General features: G+C 44.1%; 1 protein-coding gene across 1 annotated transcript in view; it reads left to right on the top strand.

Moving 5' to 3' along the window:
- Window positions 1–19,347, top strand: part of LOC118446073 (uncharacterized) — a 48,630-nt gene that overhangs the window by 4,419 nt on the left and 24,864 nt on the right. Inside the window, exons 2-3 of the mRNA XM_035876281.2 lie at window positions 16,266–16,295; window positions 18,218–18,320. Of these exons, the coding sequence (XP_035732174.2) occupies window positions 16,266–16,295; window positions 18,218–18,320 (133 nt within the window). The remainder of the gene's footprint in view (window positions 1–16,265; window positions 16,296–18,217; window positions 18,321–19,347) is intronic.

The raw sequence follows: 19,347 nt of genomic DNA, 5'->3' as shown, positions 1-19,347 counted from the left end.
GATAACGAGCGATGGAAATAATTACGGCGACCGAGTCGAAAATTTTGGGCGACTCCTCGCGATTATCCGAATATGCGATCGTCGTTAGATAAGGAAACGACGCTAGATCGCTACTATTGCTCTATTCTAGCTTCTTAGCGTTCCACGTAGTGGAACGGAAGAACTTTGAATTCCAGACGTTGCGTGTACTCGGGCTCGTTCAACCCTGCATTACGACTTTTCCTCACGCAAACGCTAGGACGACCGTCTTAACCGGTCAATTTTCTCTCTTGTATTTTCACGCTTGTCTCTTACGTCGTTATCAAGTATATTTTAGATCGCATCCGATAATGAAAATCGTATTGTTACACGGCTCACTCCCCCATCTCTTACTTCTTCTAAAACCTCCTGTAAATTTCAGAGAAGCGAGAAACTTCGTTAGGAATGGGAATGAAAATTAGCGGTTGCGTTGGAGCGTATTTTTTGAGTGCTAAAGTTGGAAAGTAGTAACGCGACTCCACCCATTCCTCGTATTTCTTCGTCGGCAATGCTAAAGCAGGAAGGATTCGTAAACGGTGGATGGCAGTGAATGGTAAAATTCGTTCTCTGGAGGTACCAGTGCACGATCCCAAAGGTTAAAACTTAAATGATTTCCTCTGCATGGGAATTAATCGTTTGATGGAAGACAGGGCGTTACGGAGAACTTCATGAAACGAAAGAAAAAAGAGATCGAAGAGACCAGTATATATTCATGGCGAGTACTCAACGTTAAGTTACAACCTTTATATAGAGGATCGAATATACGCGAATTAATGCTGTGCGTTCGAGTTCGAAACAAATCATTTTAAAGGATCCGGAACACGGAAATAGAATTCCAACGAGATTAAATTTACAGGAAATAGCGGAGGTAGCATTACGAGGAGAGGTTAGCGACCTCTTGACCTCGTGGCTCGTTATTTCGACACTTTATGATTCTCGCAAGCGGTGTTTCGATCGAACGAGACACGGCCTGACACGGGCCGAACGTTTCCAAAATAATACAGGGTAACTCCGGTAGTTGAGCTATTAATCATTTTACGAAGATTCATTAGATTCTCTTAATCGTGATCTTTTCGAATCGAAATCTCGAAGAAAGATCTTTTGCCAAGGGGGTCGCCAAGGAGTCGCAAGAAGAGAGAAATCTCGGTCACGTTTTCCCGAAAGAAATCGATAGTTCCTTTTCGATCGTCCGGCATAGCGGTGTGCGAGAAGGAAGGGGTTGCGAGCGAGCGAGACGGATAGGGAGGGTGAGGGGGCCGGGCGGGGAGAGAAAGAGCGAGCGCATAGGGCGGCAGTCGCATCGACGGAATCCGCGAGGAAGGAAGGAACACCGCGGCGGGGGGTAAGCTTGGCAAAGGGTCGACTCGTTCGACGGTCGGTCTTGTTCGGTGACGCTCGGCTGGCCGGCGCCTACGTCGGCGTCGGCGCCAGCGTCGACGCCGGCGTTCTCCCCGAGCCCTGACGTAGCAAGATGGCGGCGGCGTGTCGGAGGCGTCTCCGTCCGTACAGTGCTCGCCGTCGGCCAGTCCGCGTACGTCCGTAACAACGTTCCATCGGCGTATCATCGGCGCATCAGCGGCGCGTCGTCGGCGCATCGTCGGCGCATCGTCGGCGTAATCTCGATGTTGTTGTTCGCGGGTACCCATCGTTCCCGCGTCGCACGGTGCCTTTCGTGTCTCTCGACGCCGGGGAGTAGCTGCCAGCAGCGTCACCATCTTCGACGACGACGACGGCGGCGGCGACGACGACGCCGACGAAGAGTTTCCGAAGGCTCCGCCGATTCCTCGCAACACCACGGCAACCCAGAGAAGCCGTGATAATTACGAGGACCAAGACTCGCTGCTTTAACGCGCTACGACCAACGAAAAGCAAGAACAGAGAGAGAGAGAGAGAGAGAGAGAGAGAGAGAGAGCGTGTGTGAGTGTGTGTGTGTGTGTGTGTGTGTGTGAGTGTGAGAGAGAGAGAGAGAGAGAAACGGTGTGACTCCTACGCTCGCCCACCACCAACGTTTCTCCTCTTTCTACAGAGCGCGTTTCTGCTTTCGTTCTTCCCCTACCTCTCCTCGTCCCTACCTCCCTACCTCTCCGTCCAATTCACTTCCCCTAACCCAGCCCCTCACCCCCATCCCCCTCCGTCGCTATCCTTTTCTTTCTCTCGCACGCGCACACACACCTATCCACGGACATACCGAGCGCCTACGATCGGACGGACGAGCGGATGCGCGCTTTCTCGCACGTAGGTGTTTCGCGGAAATCCCGTACGTCCCCGTGACATATCTGGTCTCATCTATCCTTTGGCACCCTCGCTCTCTCTCCGTGTCCGTTTTCCCTAAGCATTTTTTCAGGAAAGTGCGCGGGGCGGAAATGCGCGTAAGCGTACGAGGCGCCTCGGAACGACGACGCGAGAGAGGACGGTGGGATAGCCGGCGGTGGTTCGAGCTAGCTTGACGAGCGCACGAGATCACCACGGTGCCACGAGAGCCGGCGTGTACTAAGGCCGTCTTTTGCTACTATGATAGTAACGAGAAGCTTCTTACGGTGGGCGCTCCTCCCGAAGCGAGCGGCGCTCGGCCGAGTCTCTTCTTCCTCCTCCTCCTCCTCCTCCTCCTCCTCCTCCTCTTGCTGCTGCTGCTGCTGCTCCTCCGCCTCCTCCTTCAGCTCGGAGGAGGACGTTGGACGACGACCAAGAGGACGCGATAATCGACGAGAGGAAAACGTGCACCGACGGCGAGCGAGCACCATCGATACTGCCGCTGCTAAGGCGATGTTGCGTTTCTGCCCTCGGAAATACGTGCAAGACGACGAGAGAAATTACGAAGACGAGCGGCTGCCGGCGAGCGACGCCGCCGACTATCCGAGCGCCGGACCCGGCATTCTGGCCATCGACCTTCCATCGAGCACGACTATTCGCAATTATCGTTCTTATTACTACAACAATTATTGTCGCTGCTATAGCCGTGATCGAGCGAAACGCACGCAGGAATCGGCTACGCACTCGCTAACGGCCAAAGAGGATTCGTCGGGAACCAGGAAGAAGCACGAGGATAAAAGCAATTATTTTCGAGTCGGTGCGCCGGCTTGCGCGTGACCAAGAGCCGGCCCTCGTTATTACTTTTACCAGCACGCTACGCGCCTATCAGTCGAAGCGCGATCATTCCAACGACTGCCGTGTCTTTTCTCCTCCGTTCTCGTTACTACTTGTGTGCGCGCGACCTCATCGAATACCGAAGAAAATTAGCGATTTTTCTTCCTCGATTTTCGCCACCCTTCCTTTCTTCTCTCTCTCTCTTTCTCTCTCTCTCTCTCTCTCTCTCTCTCTCTCTCTTTTCACGGCACAAGCCACGAACGCGATATCTTTGTGAGTGCTGCTGCTGCTGCTGCTGCTGCTCCTGCAAGTGCCGGCTTTTCTCAATGGTACAGATCGGTGCACCAAACTCTTGAAAAGCGTCGCGAGTGCTGCGAAGACACAGAAAGAGAGAGAAATAAAGAGGGAGAAAGAGAGACAGACAGGGATAGACAGAGACAGAGAGAGAAAGAGAGACTGAAAACGATAGAAATTCTATTGCAATTTCTTAAAACACGGACGCATCGTCTTCTTATTGTGTAAGAGTGAGAGAGAGAGAGAGAGAGAGTGTGTGTATAGTAGAGAGAAACGAGAGGAGCGCCTTTGGGAGTATCTTTCTTTCTCTTTCTATTCGCGTTATACTCTCCTCGAACCTCCTCACCCCTTTCGCCGGACTTCCTCTTAATCCCTCTTCATCGCCACATGTCACCGAATTTCGAGCCATAGCGTATATATGTTTATCGTATTTCCCTTCTTTATCTATGCCTGTATATGTATGCCTATGTATATAAGTGCACGTATACCAATATATTGTATATACATATATACATACATATATCACACGAACTCGTTATAAAATATAAGGATGTGCGCGCGTTTGACGTGAGATTAAAAGGCGTACAAAGTGCGAAAGCAGTCCGTTAACGAAAGAAAGAAGGAGGAAAAGTATACTGCTTCTTCGTTTTCTTCGTCCAAAAAAGAAAAGAAAGGGGGAAAGAGAAAGAGAGAGGAGGGGGCGGGGGCGGGGAAAATCGACGTTTCGTGCTCCGCTGGCGTCATCGCTGCACGCTAATCTGCCTTTTTTCCTACGTTATCTTCGTACGTCGCATCGAGTACGTCGCTGGACGAATTTTTCAATGCGACTCTCTCGATAGTAAAAGCCAAGCCGTACAGTTCGAGGACCTTCGATCATGTCTCTTCTCAACGTCAGAGGTGAGTCTTCTCGTTCATTCCTATCCATTCGACGTCTTATTTATAATCCATCTAATATCTTTCTATTAGCCTTATATAGGAAATTTAAAAGAAAAGTTTTAACGTGCCTCTTCCCAAATATTTTTATCGAAAAGACGAAACGTTTCCTTTTCATCGAGCGCATTCCATTGCTGTTAACTTTGTAGGAAATCCTTTCTAGCGCAGTGACGTAGAAAAGAAAGTGGGCGATAAAGCGAGGTTAAATTGTCTCGGATGCTGGCCGTTGTGCTCTCAACAGATTTACGATTCCGTCGTCGTATATAGCCTTTTGACCGTTTTGAGAAAAGGTGAAAGGGCTCATCCAAAATTTTCGTCCCTTCCGCTCGATGGGATCTGAACGAAAGCTGATTCGCGCTCTACTCGCTAACGTCCAATAAAAAGTCTCGTGGAGCTTACGATATATCGAGAATATTTTACGATGGTTATAAAACTAATCTTGGCACGATCCCATAAAAATGTATGAATTTCGTAAAAGAGACTTTTCAAAATCGATCGACGAATTCGAGATTAGAGTTTCTCCTAAAGAACAAACGCTCCTTTTTTCTCTTCGTTTTTTCACATTTATTTGTACTTTTCACTCTGCATAGGATAGGTTCGTGAGGTGGTCTTAAAAATCGTCACGGCGTATACTTCGTCCTACATCGTCTGTTTAGTATTTCAGACGTTTGAAAGAATGCCGTTACCTAAAGTAAAGCGTCGGAGTCGCGGAGCAGAGTTAAACGAGTCACGATACATACGGATTAATTAGCGTTAATGAAGTCTCTAATTACGTTAATACGAATGGCCGACGTCGAAAACTAGGAGTAGGAGAAACGTGCCAGGGGTAGGAGGATGATCGCGTGCTAACGGTTGGTGCGAACCGACTGCTGTATGTATGCCGAGTCTAACCATCGCTTTTTCTTTTTTTTTCCTTTTTTTTTCTTTTTTTTCCTTTTTTTTTCCTTTTTTCTTTTATTTGCGTTTCGAACGATCGCTATGACGTAGCCAATAATACGACTCTTTATTTAACGATAATCGCGATCAAATGATCGTACCATTCTCGATTATTTACTTTTTAAACGAGATTAAGATTTTATTTGACTTTCTCGTTCGAGATTTCCGTCCTGTTTTTTTTCCTTTTTTTTTCCTTTTTTTTTTTTTTTTTTTTTTTTAAATATCTATCTACCCTCGTCGAGAGCGTGAGTAGTAAAAGCGGTGATCGAATCGGACCGAAAGGAGAGAGCGCCGTTCGCTCCGACATCGTTATCGGTCTTCGTTATAAAGCACGTCATTTTCTTATTTATTCGTGTCACTTTGAAACTTGCTTCCCCCATTCTCTCCCTCTAGGTACCCCACAAATTAGCTTAGTTTTCATCAGCTTACCGGTTTCTTCGGTTCTCGCGATACGGGGGAATTTGATAGGGGATATTTCAAAGCGATGCACCATTCTAAATAGGAAATCATTCCGAGCACGTTGACGAAGCGAAATGTCCGAGGCACGTCGTGTCTGTCGGAGACAGAGGGGTGCTCGATTAGCGATGGTAACAAAGCATTATTGAATTTTCTCCTACCCTTGATCGCCGGCGATGCTCCATTAAGCTGCATTCGAGTGGTTACGAGTGCGAACATGAATTTTTTTCGTTCATCCCAAAGAAAGAGTCTTTCGACGAACGTTTGACGTTTTCGATGATTTTATGGAAACGAATTTGTTACCTGGTCACTGCATTTAATGAAGTATTAATTTACAATCAATTAGAATCGCATTAATCGTAAGGAATATTAATAAAACGATCATATATAGATTCGGATAAGTTGAAGTCGGTACGTCTCGGACGATTACGTCAGCTTTTACGGTGAAGGAGTTCTTTCCATTGGAAAACCATCCATGGAAGGAAGCGGTACGATATTAAAACTCGGTGCGATAATTTCATCGGCATCGAACCGTTCGATTAGCGAGCCTTCTTTCAGGCCACATCTTCGTGCCGTCCCTCAAACTACCTTTTTCTCTCCCGCATAATATACTCTCTCCCTATGAGGCACGACCTTTGTCCTTATATTCGCCATATAGTCCGTCTTCGATGAACGCCCTATGAAATATAATTAAAATTGATTGCGTGCTTCGATTTTTACATCGCACTCGTTCTCGTTACGATCTAACGATTTTATCATATAATACAATTAATTAAATCGAACCTTTCTTTTTTTCTTTTTCTTTTTTTTTTTTTTTTTTTCATTCGAGATGCGACAATCGATGAACGAATTCAAATCGAAATACAATGAATTAATTACTCGAGCATCAGGTATCGTGTGATTTAAAGTTTAACGGCTGAGAGAATCTCGAAACATTTGATAGATATTTCTGGGTCGCACGAACTTTGGTGGCGTCGGTGAACCACATAGCGATATCCTTCGGGACGTACCACGAATTTTAACTCACGCATACGAACGTACACGTATTTTCTCTAGGATAATCCTAGTCGTGCTCGAGAATCCAAGATATTTCTATGCGAGCGCATTTTCTGCTATACCGCGAATTGAATGAACGTCGCGAAGTAGCACAGTGTCGTACGCGTATTTAAAATACTTCGATCTCTCTTTGATCTCTCTTTTCTATTCCATGCGTTAACTCGTAAACGTTTACAAGAGCAATTTCTCGTAGCTACGATTATCTCAGTTGGATCGAACGCTTTGCCTCTTCCAAATATTTATTCTACCATCGTTGAGAGTTAACGATGAATTATCGAATTCCCGCGGTTATGTTCCTAGAACAGGAAATATTTATATCTCGATAAGATCTAAAAGATCGTTTGCATAAAATTCGTAAAGAATCGTATATCAGAGAGAACTTGGCATCGATCTTTTATATCGACCTAGCTATATCTAATATTCGCCGGATAATTCTCGAGGGTAGATGATACCTTGGCGATTGTTACGTTCTAGCGATAAATAAATAGAGACTAAGCGAACGCGCTATCAGTAAAGTTTAATCTATCTTTATCTCTATCTTTAATAGTCTTCGAATACCGCATTCGGATATCAAAGCGCAATAGAGTGCCCGCTTATAGCTACGAGAGGAAGATAGGTGGATGGGTGTAGCGGGCAACGCAGAGTCCAACAACGGTTGACCCCGCGTACCCGGGGTCATTCCCTTTCTCGACCAGCGCAAGCCCCCGGCACCCAACACTGCCGCCCCCTTTCCGTAGCTCCGCTAGACTCCGTTCCGCGCTCGCTTCGTGCCCAATCCTCCTCCATTCTCTTCTCCTCCGCTTCATCTCTGGAGCGCTCTTATCCTATTTCTAATGCTCCCTCGTTTACACCAATACCGATTATATAGACCGATATATGTAAGCTGGTACGACTACGTAAATTCGCCTACGTAATCTATATACTTTGGGTGACATGAGCGGATTCGGTGCGCGGCAGACCGACCGAACCTGTATATATCGAGAATGCGCTTAGAACGAGTCATGCCTCGTCGTTAACAATTTCCTCTATATATACACATACTTTTCTGTATCTTATCGATGTATTCTATTGACATTCTTTCCCTGAAAGATCGTCCAACGATTCTCATATTGTGTCCGTTATAACACGGTACGATCTCGGATTTAAAACGTCTTGTTACCTTTTTTCACTTTTCAAATGTTAAGAGCACTCTCATTTCTCCGTACTCTTTTTTAGTATTTCCTTTCATTCGGTACAGATACTATTTTCAACGAAACGCGGACCGCCGTCATCGTTTCTATAGGCGTAGGCAACGAAGGACCTACTTTTTTTGTCGCTACCACTCGGAAAGGTCCAGCGCATTTACATGACGCATTTTTCACTACAAGTTTGAAACGTCTCCTTGTTAATGGAGATGCATCGTCTACAATAACGACGACGATCCGTTTCGTTCTCGTTAACGAACGTTCTCTTAGTCTACTTTCGATGCAAGTCGCATTTTCGTAAAATCGTCTCGGGTTCCATCTCAATATTCATGTCTCTCGCGCGATCATTGACATAAGCAAAATCGCTGATCAATTTGCATTCTATACTCGTCCGTACCGTAAAAATGAAACATCTAGTTATAGGCTATATACCGTCGGCTTAAATATCCCATTCTTGTTCATCGACTTATCATTTTCTCTCGATTTTCGATGCGTGCGTAAGATAGAACATGATCGAAAGCTATAGGCGAGCATCTTAACATGGCCAACCTTTGACGATTTTTCTTCTTTAGACTTTCCCTGACTGATATCTCCTAAGCTCGTGAATTATCGTCCTATATTCTTTCTCTATTCGATCTAATAAAACCGTCTCGATAGAAAGCTCATATGTGATAACGCTTTATTTGTTTCGCGAAAAGAGATTTGTACCCGATACTTGGACTTTATTCGTTCATATTCAATCGTATTTTCCGCCCATGTAATTCGTCGATATAATTATATGATTCTTTTATTTTCTATTCGGTGGGTGCTCTCGTCGAAAGGTTCGCTCGTTCGCTCGTTCATTCGTTCCAAGGACGAACGCGCGGTACCATCGGAAACTTTGCTCGTCGCAAATAATGCTTATCTATAGATAGATACGCATACGCCTTAGTAGACGCAACCCAGAATTGATCGTGGTTGTCGAGTACGAACGAGTTATCTCCGCGTAATGAAGATCACGTTCGTTAAACTTGCAACTTCTGACCTTTTCAAAAAATACTGTTCGCGAGTTACTCTTGCATCAATTTTTTAACGAACTCGTCCTTCTTTTGCTATAATCCAATATAAAGAGTACGAGAAGTACGAAACAGCCAGTCCGAACTCGATACTTATACGTAAACCGTTGGCTCTTCCTCCAACGAGCCGCACGTACTCCACGTTTCGATCATTTTTCTAACTCTATAGAATTGCCTTTTTAAGCGTAAAAGAAACATTCCAAAAAAGTTAAAGGGTTAACGGCTGTTTCGCGAACGTGCCTTCTACCTAATAACGACATGCCTTACTCTTTCGCTTGAGACAATATTTTCCAAGGCCATTTCCGTCAAGCATCATACTTTTCTCAAGTTTCCTTCGTTCGGGTCGTTGTTCACTGCGTTGTACACTTTTAGGTGTAACTTTGAACGATCGGCGTTCAGGTAAAAATAATAGCGTACGCACACCATTTTCAAATCTATGTCTCTGACCTTTCGATCGATTTTCGATCAATCGTGAAAGGGCGAATGAGGTAGAGGCGGAGAATAGATAGGTAGATAGGTGTGTGTATATATATATATATATATATATATATATAGAGAGAGAGAGAGAGAGAGAGATCGATGATGAGGTAGCGTCGTAAACCCGTTGTAGACTCGTCCGGAATGAACTTTAGAAACGCTTTGATCAGCCGGCTTCGACTGCCGGCTTGTTGGCACTCTGTGTTCCTCCAGCCGTGTTCTCCGTGCGATATATCAGGATAGTTTGAAACGAGCCATGTATGGATCGATTCGAGCAAAGTACCTATGGTACCTAAGTACGACAGGTGGTCAGTACCGATATTTGACCCTCCGCTTTCTCCTCTCATCGAATAAGCCTAGAAAGGATTTACTTTTACAGCGACAAAGATTTCTTTCCCATCTCGTAATCTTTTGGTTACGTTTTACAAAGTATCCGAGTACGCATAATTGAATTTGTCAAATTGTCGTCCTTCGATAAATTACAAGAATAAACGGATAGGTACCTCTCCGTATCGCGTTCCGAATGAAATTTCTTTTCCCGATAATTTACCGAGGACGTAGTTACCGGTCGTTTACTCGCAAACGATGCTATACAGTTCCGTTTTCCTTCTCGAGTTGAGCCGGGCCAAGCCGTGCATTTTCTCTTCGGAGCTTTTCAGGTAGCGGGGCGTGGACATTGCGAAATCCAATATGGATATTCTAGCGGAGTCCGAAGCCGCAGGAAGAACCTCGCCTAGTTAAGGACACGGGCGTTGTCGTTACGACGAACGGAGTTCTTTGAACTCGAGCTCGACGGTTGCGAGGTCGACAATGTGGAGGGGGACAACTTTCCGTTCATCGACTTTCCGTCCTTCCGTTCCGTCTTCTTCAACGTCCATCTTTTATCCACCTTTTCTCTTTATTTTCGCGCTCTATTCTTCGAAAGAGCAAAGGGAATTCTCGATAGACCGTGTCACTGGGACCATACCGGTGAGAGATATTTATCATTATTCCATGTCGAGAACTCTCGACATCGAGAATTCCGACAAGCTTCCACGGACTATCCACCTATTTTCTTAGAAGCGTATTTTTCTACCATCAAACGAGTTTGACCCCATTTAGTTCGTATTTTCATTAAATTAAAGCGCCGATCGCAGAGACTGAAAGAGCTTTTCGCAGCTTGGAGATGTAGTCTAGTAGCTCGTCTAGAAAGCTCCAACTTTCGATTACGAAGCTATTCGCTCGGCCCGAAGTTTCGCCACGGTTTTCTATTGTTTCTTCGATCCTATTCTAACATCGCACTTTTCTTTTTCTTCTCTCATCTCGCGATCGCTGTTTGGTTGTATCGCGTTAATTCCGTTATCGGTTATCGGCTTTATCAAGGAAAATGGAGAAATTTCACGATATAAGGGAATCGAGATCTTCGGCTCGCGCGCTGCCCGTTGACTTAATTACGCGCGAAAACGATATTATCTGGAAGGATTTATATAGGAGAATGCCGCGAACTTCGATTAATTAAATCGAATATTCCCGTAGGAGTAAACGTATGAGTAAAGAAAAAGAGATTTACGAAGACATTTGGATTCAGATTCGATTCTATTTATAGTCGTTCGAAAGTTCCTACGAAATAAGATTATCCGCAGGGAATTACGAAATTGCTCGAACCTCGAGGACTCCGACGGAGAGTACGGATTTACGACGGTTATACCCTACAATGGAGACACTTTAAGTGGTTTCTATCAATAGAAGAACTAAAACTGGATAAAAGACTGATATAAGGTACGACGGAGACCTGCTCGGGAGGAAGCGACTCTCCTTCGTTCCGCAGGAAACGGCTTTCCCTCTATGTCGAACACGTCTTTAATCGGGAATATCTCGATATATAAGGTCTGCAATTAAACCTCCAATCCTATTCGCCGAGATATATTTTTATCGACCGTCCTACATGGATATATAATTAGAACGTTACGCAATAATTAGATCGTTCCCCGATCACAATCGGCTCAACTAATTGACCGGATGAAATGGCGTTGACGATTCGCGACAGCCGTCCTCGCGTATCGTGTCAATTTTTCGTGTCGCAGTTAACGTACCTTTTTACCTTTAAATTTATCGTTTCATTCTTCTATCTACTCACGTACACGACACCATGTCGTGATTTATTTATTCGAAAACGCTCCTCCTCGTTTACGCCGTAGAGGACTGCCTCCTATTCATTTCCTAGTTATATACCGTGAAACACGATGCTTTTTACCAAGGCCCTATCCTGTAAAAGTATTTTACCAATTTTTATGTCTCATTAAATTCTCGTAAACGAGAATTTTGGCGTAGCGTATCAAGAGCGTATCAGCGAAAAAGAAACGGCAAAGTACTTTCAACTTTAGCCCAGTTCGAAATCCGGACTCGGTGGGTTAACGCGAGATCTCGCAATTACATCTCGCAATTACCGAACGGTAATTTGCAATCGTTTACGAAAGGAACATCTACTTTTTCATTTTTTCTTTTTAAATCGCAATACTCCTCGATTACGTTCGAGATCGTTGACCCTTTGTTTATTCACCGAGCAAGGTTCCCATGGGAACTTCGTTCGGCCTTAGGCTGAGACATCTTATCCCTTAGATCTAAAGGATTCACCTTTGGGGAAATACGTGATTTCGAGCCAACTCTCGCACCGACGAACAGACTAGGCCGCGTTCCTTCATTTCCGTGGAAAGCGAATATTCGATCTCTTCGTTCATTAATATTCTATGTTATTAGCTCGTTTGACATTGTTGATCCATCGCGACTTCCTCCATTTCTTTTTCTTAGCGACCCTTATTGATAATACCATATGTTCGTCGTGACGTAGTCGTAAAAAATAGCACGTTCGATGGTCTTATCTTATCTTTCTCCGGTCCACATGGTTACGTACATACACGCGAACGCGTTATTCTTTCTTCGTGACACGAAGAGTCTTCGCTGACATAATAAGTCTCCGCGAAAGCACGATAGAATTTCGTAAGGTTTAATCCCTAAACCCTGTATCACAATCATAATAATCATACGTTTTAATTTATCACTGCTAACGATGAACAGTTTCGTCGTCGAAGGTGTAGAAGCGTTCCGGAGTTTCTCCCATCGATTATCCATAACGGAGACCGAATTTACACCGGACTAATTAGCCCAAATTGCTTGTAACGTTGCAAGAAACCAGCTTGCGATGATCTAGCTTGCTTCTAATGGACAGGATACTTTGCGAATAACACCGAGGGAAATTGCAGCAAAATGTAAAAAAGACGTCGAAATGATTCCGTCATAATTAATAATATTACTTGTAATCCTATTTGGATTTTTTCTTCAAAGATAAACCGACGGTATACTTTCTTTCTTTCTTTCTTATTTTCATGTACGTGCGCGCGCTTAGATCATAAAAGGCGGTTTCTTCGCAGATCCTGCGAGGAGAATCCTGCGAGGAGCTACGATGCCTGGATAAGATATCGTGCTTACAGCTTGTCGCGTAAATATTACCTTTAATATAGCTTCGCTATAAATAACGTCGAACGTATATGGCAGTAGTGCCGGTTTCTCGATTCTCCTTCGCTCTCTCATATTCTCGACTCTTCCATAACGTCAATTTTCTCTCCTTCTCTCTTTCTCTCGTTTTCTCACCCTTGGCTAAAACGCTACCGGAGGAAAACTCGAGAGTGGAAAGTGAATCCCTTCCCTTCTCTCACAGAAGCACGAAAGAGAGAGAGAGAGAGAGAGAGAGAGAGAGAGAGAGAGAGAGAGAGAGAGAGAGAGAGAGAGAGATTGTTCTCGGTTACATGCACATAAGCATACATTCGCGTAAAAACGTGGAGAAACATGGTACAATGCAGAAGCGTGTACGGTGGTATGGCACATGCAAGGACAAGAACTTCTCAGCTCGTATTCACACGTAGACGTCCATTGTCTCGACTTGTTCGAAAGTAAGGGAACGTAACTGAAGCGTTAAGGCTGACATCGTTGTTATGTTCCTTTTTTTTTTTTTTTGTTTTTCACCACCACCACCTCCTCTCTAGTCTAGATGACGCCCATTTATTTATGCAACGCGTTCTCGCGAATTTCAAAATGTATACTCTCGCAAAGTATTCTCGTTCTTCCATCGTATTATTTCTTTTCGAGTCCATCCACGTTTTTTCTTCTCTATTCGGAGACGCAAGTACCGTCGACGTCACCACTACCTTTTGGTTTTCAATTCCTATTCGCATGGCGGTCCCTTTTGTCTCGATATTCGACGACATCTCTCTCGTCGTTATCTTTGTGTACTTGATATTTTCAAGAAACACTTTCCAAAGTCATTTATCGAGTTCGTTGATTTCTATTGGACAAAAAAACGACACGTTCACCTAGCATCGCTGGATCGATCGTGGAACGACGCGTCTCTCTTTCGATTTCTTGACCGTCGGCTGCAAAACGATCGAGACGTTAAAACAGTGACGAAATTTTTTCTTAGCTCGTGATTCTCTCCTTGCATATTGAGTTTACAACGCGACTGGCCCATTGCCAAGGCCATAGATATTGAACGGCTCCTCGTAAACACATAGCTGCTCCCGCGCAAATTCCAATTATTTTTAAGCGACTGAGCGTAATTAATTTGTAAAGAGCACGGATAATGAAGTCGCGTTCACCTGTTGGCTCTCTCTTTCCCTCTCTCTCGGTCGCTCTTTCTCCTTCGGTCCTTTGGTCCGTTCGAATAGAAGTGCAAAATACATATTTGCGTTGCCAGCAGGACCGAGTTACGCTTCTTTCGGGATGATTGTTACTTTAACTCGAGTCTGGGTCAGTGACGTCATCGTTTTTAGGCCGCCCACTTCAAGTTTGTACGTCGTCCTTTTAAATATTTACACAGCGCCTGTGACCGAGTCGCAACCATTTACAAGAAGATAGCTTTCGTCTTTACGTCCGTTGAAAGAAAAACTGAAACGATCACCTTTATTTTCCGTTCCAACGAGAACGAATCTAGCTGAGAAAAATTGCTGCAATCTCAAATTTTTCATTCGCTCAAACTCGATTTTTATTCGATACGCACAGAGCCAATGTATTTTACATTCGATGAATTATGTATTTTAACGTAAGGTCCGAAGGCAAACTCTTTTGTCGGTTTTGCGATCACGTTACGCGGATCTTCCTCGGCTCGTACTTGTAAGATAATAGACGCGTACGCACGCACGCACGCACGCACGCACGCACGCACGCAATAAAGTCAAGCTCGCGGCGAAGCCATTCTCGTGTCTCTTGCACTTAACCTTAGAACCGAGCTATTCCTTTTCACGTTGGGGGACTTTCTCATATATCGACTGGCATTTATTAGCACAGGTCATTGCTTCAGATCGCAGTCGGTCGTCGTTTAAAGAGATAGGCACGCGCGCTCGCACGATTAAACTTCATCGTATCGGATTACGGCGTAACGGCTTAACGTGTACGCTTGCTCCCGTAACGTGTGACACGCTAACGTGACCTTTTCATTAATAAGAGGATATTAAAAAGTAAGAAAATAAAGAAAAAGAAGGAAAAACAAAATAACTAGCGCCTCGTTTCTTCCGTTTATTCGCGTCTTTTTCTAAAGTCTGTATTGGCTGACTTATTATCGATCGTCATAGTCTGCGGTTACGAAAGATCAATTTAGAAAGTCCTTTGGTGCCGGCGGATAAACATACGAACAAAGGAGATACTTGCTCGACAAACATAAATCGTGTAAAGCGTGGATATACGAGGAACTACGGCTTAACGTTCTCGACAAAGTCCATTGGTTCCGTGAACGAAGGTAAAACGCGTTCGGCCCTAAGATACGGAAGGTTGTTTTGCGTCGGGTGTAAGCGTAATATCGTACCGCATGTTATGCCGATCGATAAACTAAACTTGCAAATCCTTGCTCCGAGACGTCGCTACTTTTTGACTCGAACTACTTTTTTTCTTTTTCTTTTCATCCGTTAGATCGATTAGGAGACGCCGAAGACGGGAACTGGCCAACGTAATAATTGTAATTATATTAAAGTGTACGGTGACACAGTAACGTGGCACTTTGTTCGACTGCGTTACGTTATCGGACATTATCTAATTAATCGTCTTCGAAGCACGTAATGGTCGTATAATTTTCATTGTCGTCTGCCGTACAACTTCATTTGAATATTATCGATCTTAATCTTTTGACTGCGTTTATGCAGGTTACGCATTATCTTAATAATTTTGACGTATAGATAGTCTAGTATAAATATCGATATAGAAAAATGTAAATGCACGTGCACGAAAAAACGAGACGCTGTCATTTCGATTCTAATAATCTGTAGGTTCTACCTATACCTATATAATAATTGATTAATAGTGAACGTGGCTCACGTATGAACGAATCTCATTGACTTTTAGCACGTTTTACATTCGCGATCGAGCGAACGGAACGGTACCGTTTCTCGATAAAATCCGTTAATTCCATCAAATCAATCTCGTCTCGTGCAAACAGACGGTGCTAACGGCTTATCGACATCGTCGGTCCAATCTATTATCAGAACGGAACAGCTCTTTGACCGACACACCTTTTTGCCTTCTCAAAGAACGCGATAATAATACAATTAATATAAGATAAGAGATCTTTTATGAAGGAAGAGACGTTTCATTTTTTCCAACTTCGAAGTAAGAAATAGAATCGCGTTATATGATTTTAATGGCCGTCACCGATAGTCCGATCTCTACGAGGGCATCTAATCCTGATTAAGACATTGCCTTTTAATATTTCCCTTCGTACGGCACCATTTAACGTCCCATTTTATGTTTGCAGTGAAGAAGGCGCGGTTCGTCTGCGAGGAAGGTTCGTATCAACTGGTATATAGAAGAGGAGGAGAGGGGAGCAAAGACGCGAAGAAGAAAAAAGAAGAAGAGTGGAACGTCAGAGAAGCGATTCCGCCGACTTGTCGGCGGATCGTTTCCTCCTGCCATTTAAACTTTCACGAGCGAAACGCAAACGTGAATCCGATCGAGCGTAACGGTGGACGATTGTCCCACAGAATTGGAATCGAAATCGATACCTACGTAAAGAGAAGTCTCTTAGTTACGCTCCAATTCTGAGATCCGCGCAAAATTTGTTGCGTTCGGATTGGAACGTTTCCAAGTTAAAGGTTATGTGACTTTTCGACCGGAATATCGCTACGTAACGTTCGTACAAAAAGAAATTATCATTGTTCGGTCGGGGTGGCATGCACCGAGTCGAGCCGTTCCTATAATTTTCGAAAATCCGCCTTGAAATGCGTTATTTGCGCCTGTTAAAATATCCTTTTACGACGATGCCGTTCGATTTTCATTTCCCTCGAGGCGCCTTCGAGGCTCCTTCGAAGCTTTTCAATTTTCCATATCGACGCGTACAAACCTTGAGTCCTTTTTATACCCTTTTATTCTTCTTTCTCATATTGTGTTTACCATCCGTTAACTCGAGCTTTAACAACGCGTCTACTCGTACGCGTCTGGAGAGCTGAGAGAGAGAGAGAGAGAGAGAGAGAGAAAGAGAGCATTATTTCATCGCGCATAAAACCACTCCTGCGTGTAGGATTTGTTTTACTTATCGCACTTTCTTCCTTCCTGTTCGAAGAAACGAAGTACGCAAAAATACACACTTTCATTCTCTACGCCTGCCTGGCGTATCGTTCTTCATAGACCAATCTCGTACGTCGAATATTATATTATGTATCGCTTAGTACCATATATATCGTTAGTCGACTAGAGATAAGAATTAATTAAAACGAATTTCAACGGGATAGAAATGATTTTTCTCGATCACCCTTGTAGATTAATTTCATCGGCGTACATACGGCGTACGTATGCGATAGAGAAAGGGAAAAAACGAAGAAAGGAGGAAAGTGGATATTCTCTGATAAATTCGCGAAGAAGGTAAACTTGATTTTGTTCTTTTCAAATCGGATCAAATGAGATATTGCCATAACGCGCATTCGAGAGATGAAAAAAATTGCGTTCGAGGATGCAAAGAGCTAAAGTGAAAGCGTCAAGAGAGAAAAAGTGCGCGGGCTTTTCAATGAAACGCGCCTTGCTTGCGACGGCAGAAACTTCAATGGGGGGGGGGGGGGGGGGGGCAAAAAAAGGAAAGGGAAAAAAAAAGAGAAATGCTGCTAAACGAAATCAAATCTTTGTCAACTTTTGGCTTTTCTACGGTCAAAAGGTCACTTTATTTGTACTCTTTTCGATTCACGATACGCGTGGGCGCGTATATTAATTTCTTACCGATCATCCATAGACCCTTTACGACGTAAGGTGAAAGACATGGAGATCTAAAGGTGAACTTAAATCAGTAAAGAAGAATGTATATCTTTCCCAGACGAAAACAAGAATGGACATTCTTGTATTCAGACAGAGGGAGAGAGAGAGAAAGAGAGAGAGAGAGTAGGCGAAGTTGTAAGTAAAGTTATAAAGTTATAAGAGTCAAACTTTTCCGAGCGTTCGCTACCGAATAAAAAGATATAAGGAAGTAAAAAGGTAGCTCGATTCTTGAACGTACTTGAACGTATTTATCGTAGTTACGAATGCACGGAACAAAAGGAGAGAGGTTTAGCGATGGGTGCCTCGAGGGCGAAGGTAATTCGGGACGAACGTTTATCGAGCACGTAACCTTTAGCAAAACAAAGTCTCTCTCGTGAAAGTGTAGCAACTGTGTTTACTCGCTCGTACGTCGTTCGTTAGTCGACGGTGCGTCATTGAACGAACGATTATCGTTAACAATTACAGCGGAGGACTTCAATTCGTACGTAACGCTGAAACTGCAGAATGTAAAGTCGACGACAGTCACCGTAAAGGGGGCCAATCCAAGCTGGGAGCAAGATTTCTTATTGTGAGTACAATTTTCCCTACGTACCGTTCTTCCATCATTATATTCTAATAGATATCGTTTCGTACGTAAGACGAAGTAGATGAATGCGAACGAAAGAGGGTGGAGAAAAGCTGCGAATCGAGGTTAGACGGTGAGTTTAAGAGGGTTCGATTATTTTTAAACTTTCAACGAGGTCGGAGGCGAAGCGCGGAGCCTCGTAAGAAAATCAATTTAAATTTAAAACGGTTGCTCACGATCATCGTCGTGCCTTTTCCACCTTCTTCGAAAAGTAGCTATTTTTTTCTTTTTTTATTCGAGCACGAACAACGTTTTCTATTATTTCTTCCGCTATATTTTCCTTTTCGAATGTCTTTGAGCTGAACGAAACTGGTAGGTACGTATCGAAAAAGAAGAATGTTGCGCGGTTATAAATATTATCGGTTTGTACGCGTTATTGAGTTTCCGTCTGCGGGCTTGAGAAACGCCGTGAAATCCGAAATTTCGCGATCGACTATCGAGCCTCCTTAAGGAATAAGCCGATCCAGTCGGTCATCGATACATAAATAGATGCTTAGCTTCGCGGCGACGAGATAGCGGGCTTAGAATAGGTCGATTAGCGAGATCGTGAGGTGCGTTTAAAATTTCAATTTCTTTTTCTCCTCTCCTCTCCTCTCCTCTCCTCTCCTATTCTTTTCTTTTCTTTTTTGTTCCTCGTAGAAAGAGGCGAATGTGGTCTCAACGGGTCCGATCCGCCCGTTTCTATGCATCGTTAGCGCGTCTCGAGCATAGATCTACTTAACGTTTAAATCGTTGAAACGCCGACGAAGGGGAGGATTGATTTCTCCGGTTGCACGTAATTATCGAACGAACGCGTAATCGCTCGCTAGCCCGAGAGCTGGAAAAAGAAAAAAAGCATTTTCCTGGATCTCTCCTGTTTCGGATCTGTTCTGGATCTGTTTCGGATCTATTCTACAACTACATTCTACATCTACTCCGTATCTGTTCTGGATCGAAGGGCCGCCTCGAACAAGTGGCGAATGACGTCATC

This window comes from Vespa mandarinia, chromosome 1, assembly GCF_050613455.1.
Source record: "Vespa mandarinia isolate Hongniang chromosome 1, ASM5061345v1, whole genome shotgun sequence".
NCBI lineage: Eukaryota > Metazoa > Arthropoda > Insecta > Hymenoptera > Vespidae > Vespa > Vespa mandarinia.
This window is presented reverse-complemented; position numbering and strand designations above follow the sequence as displayed.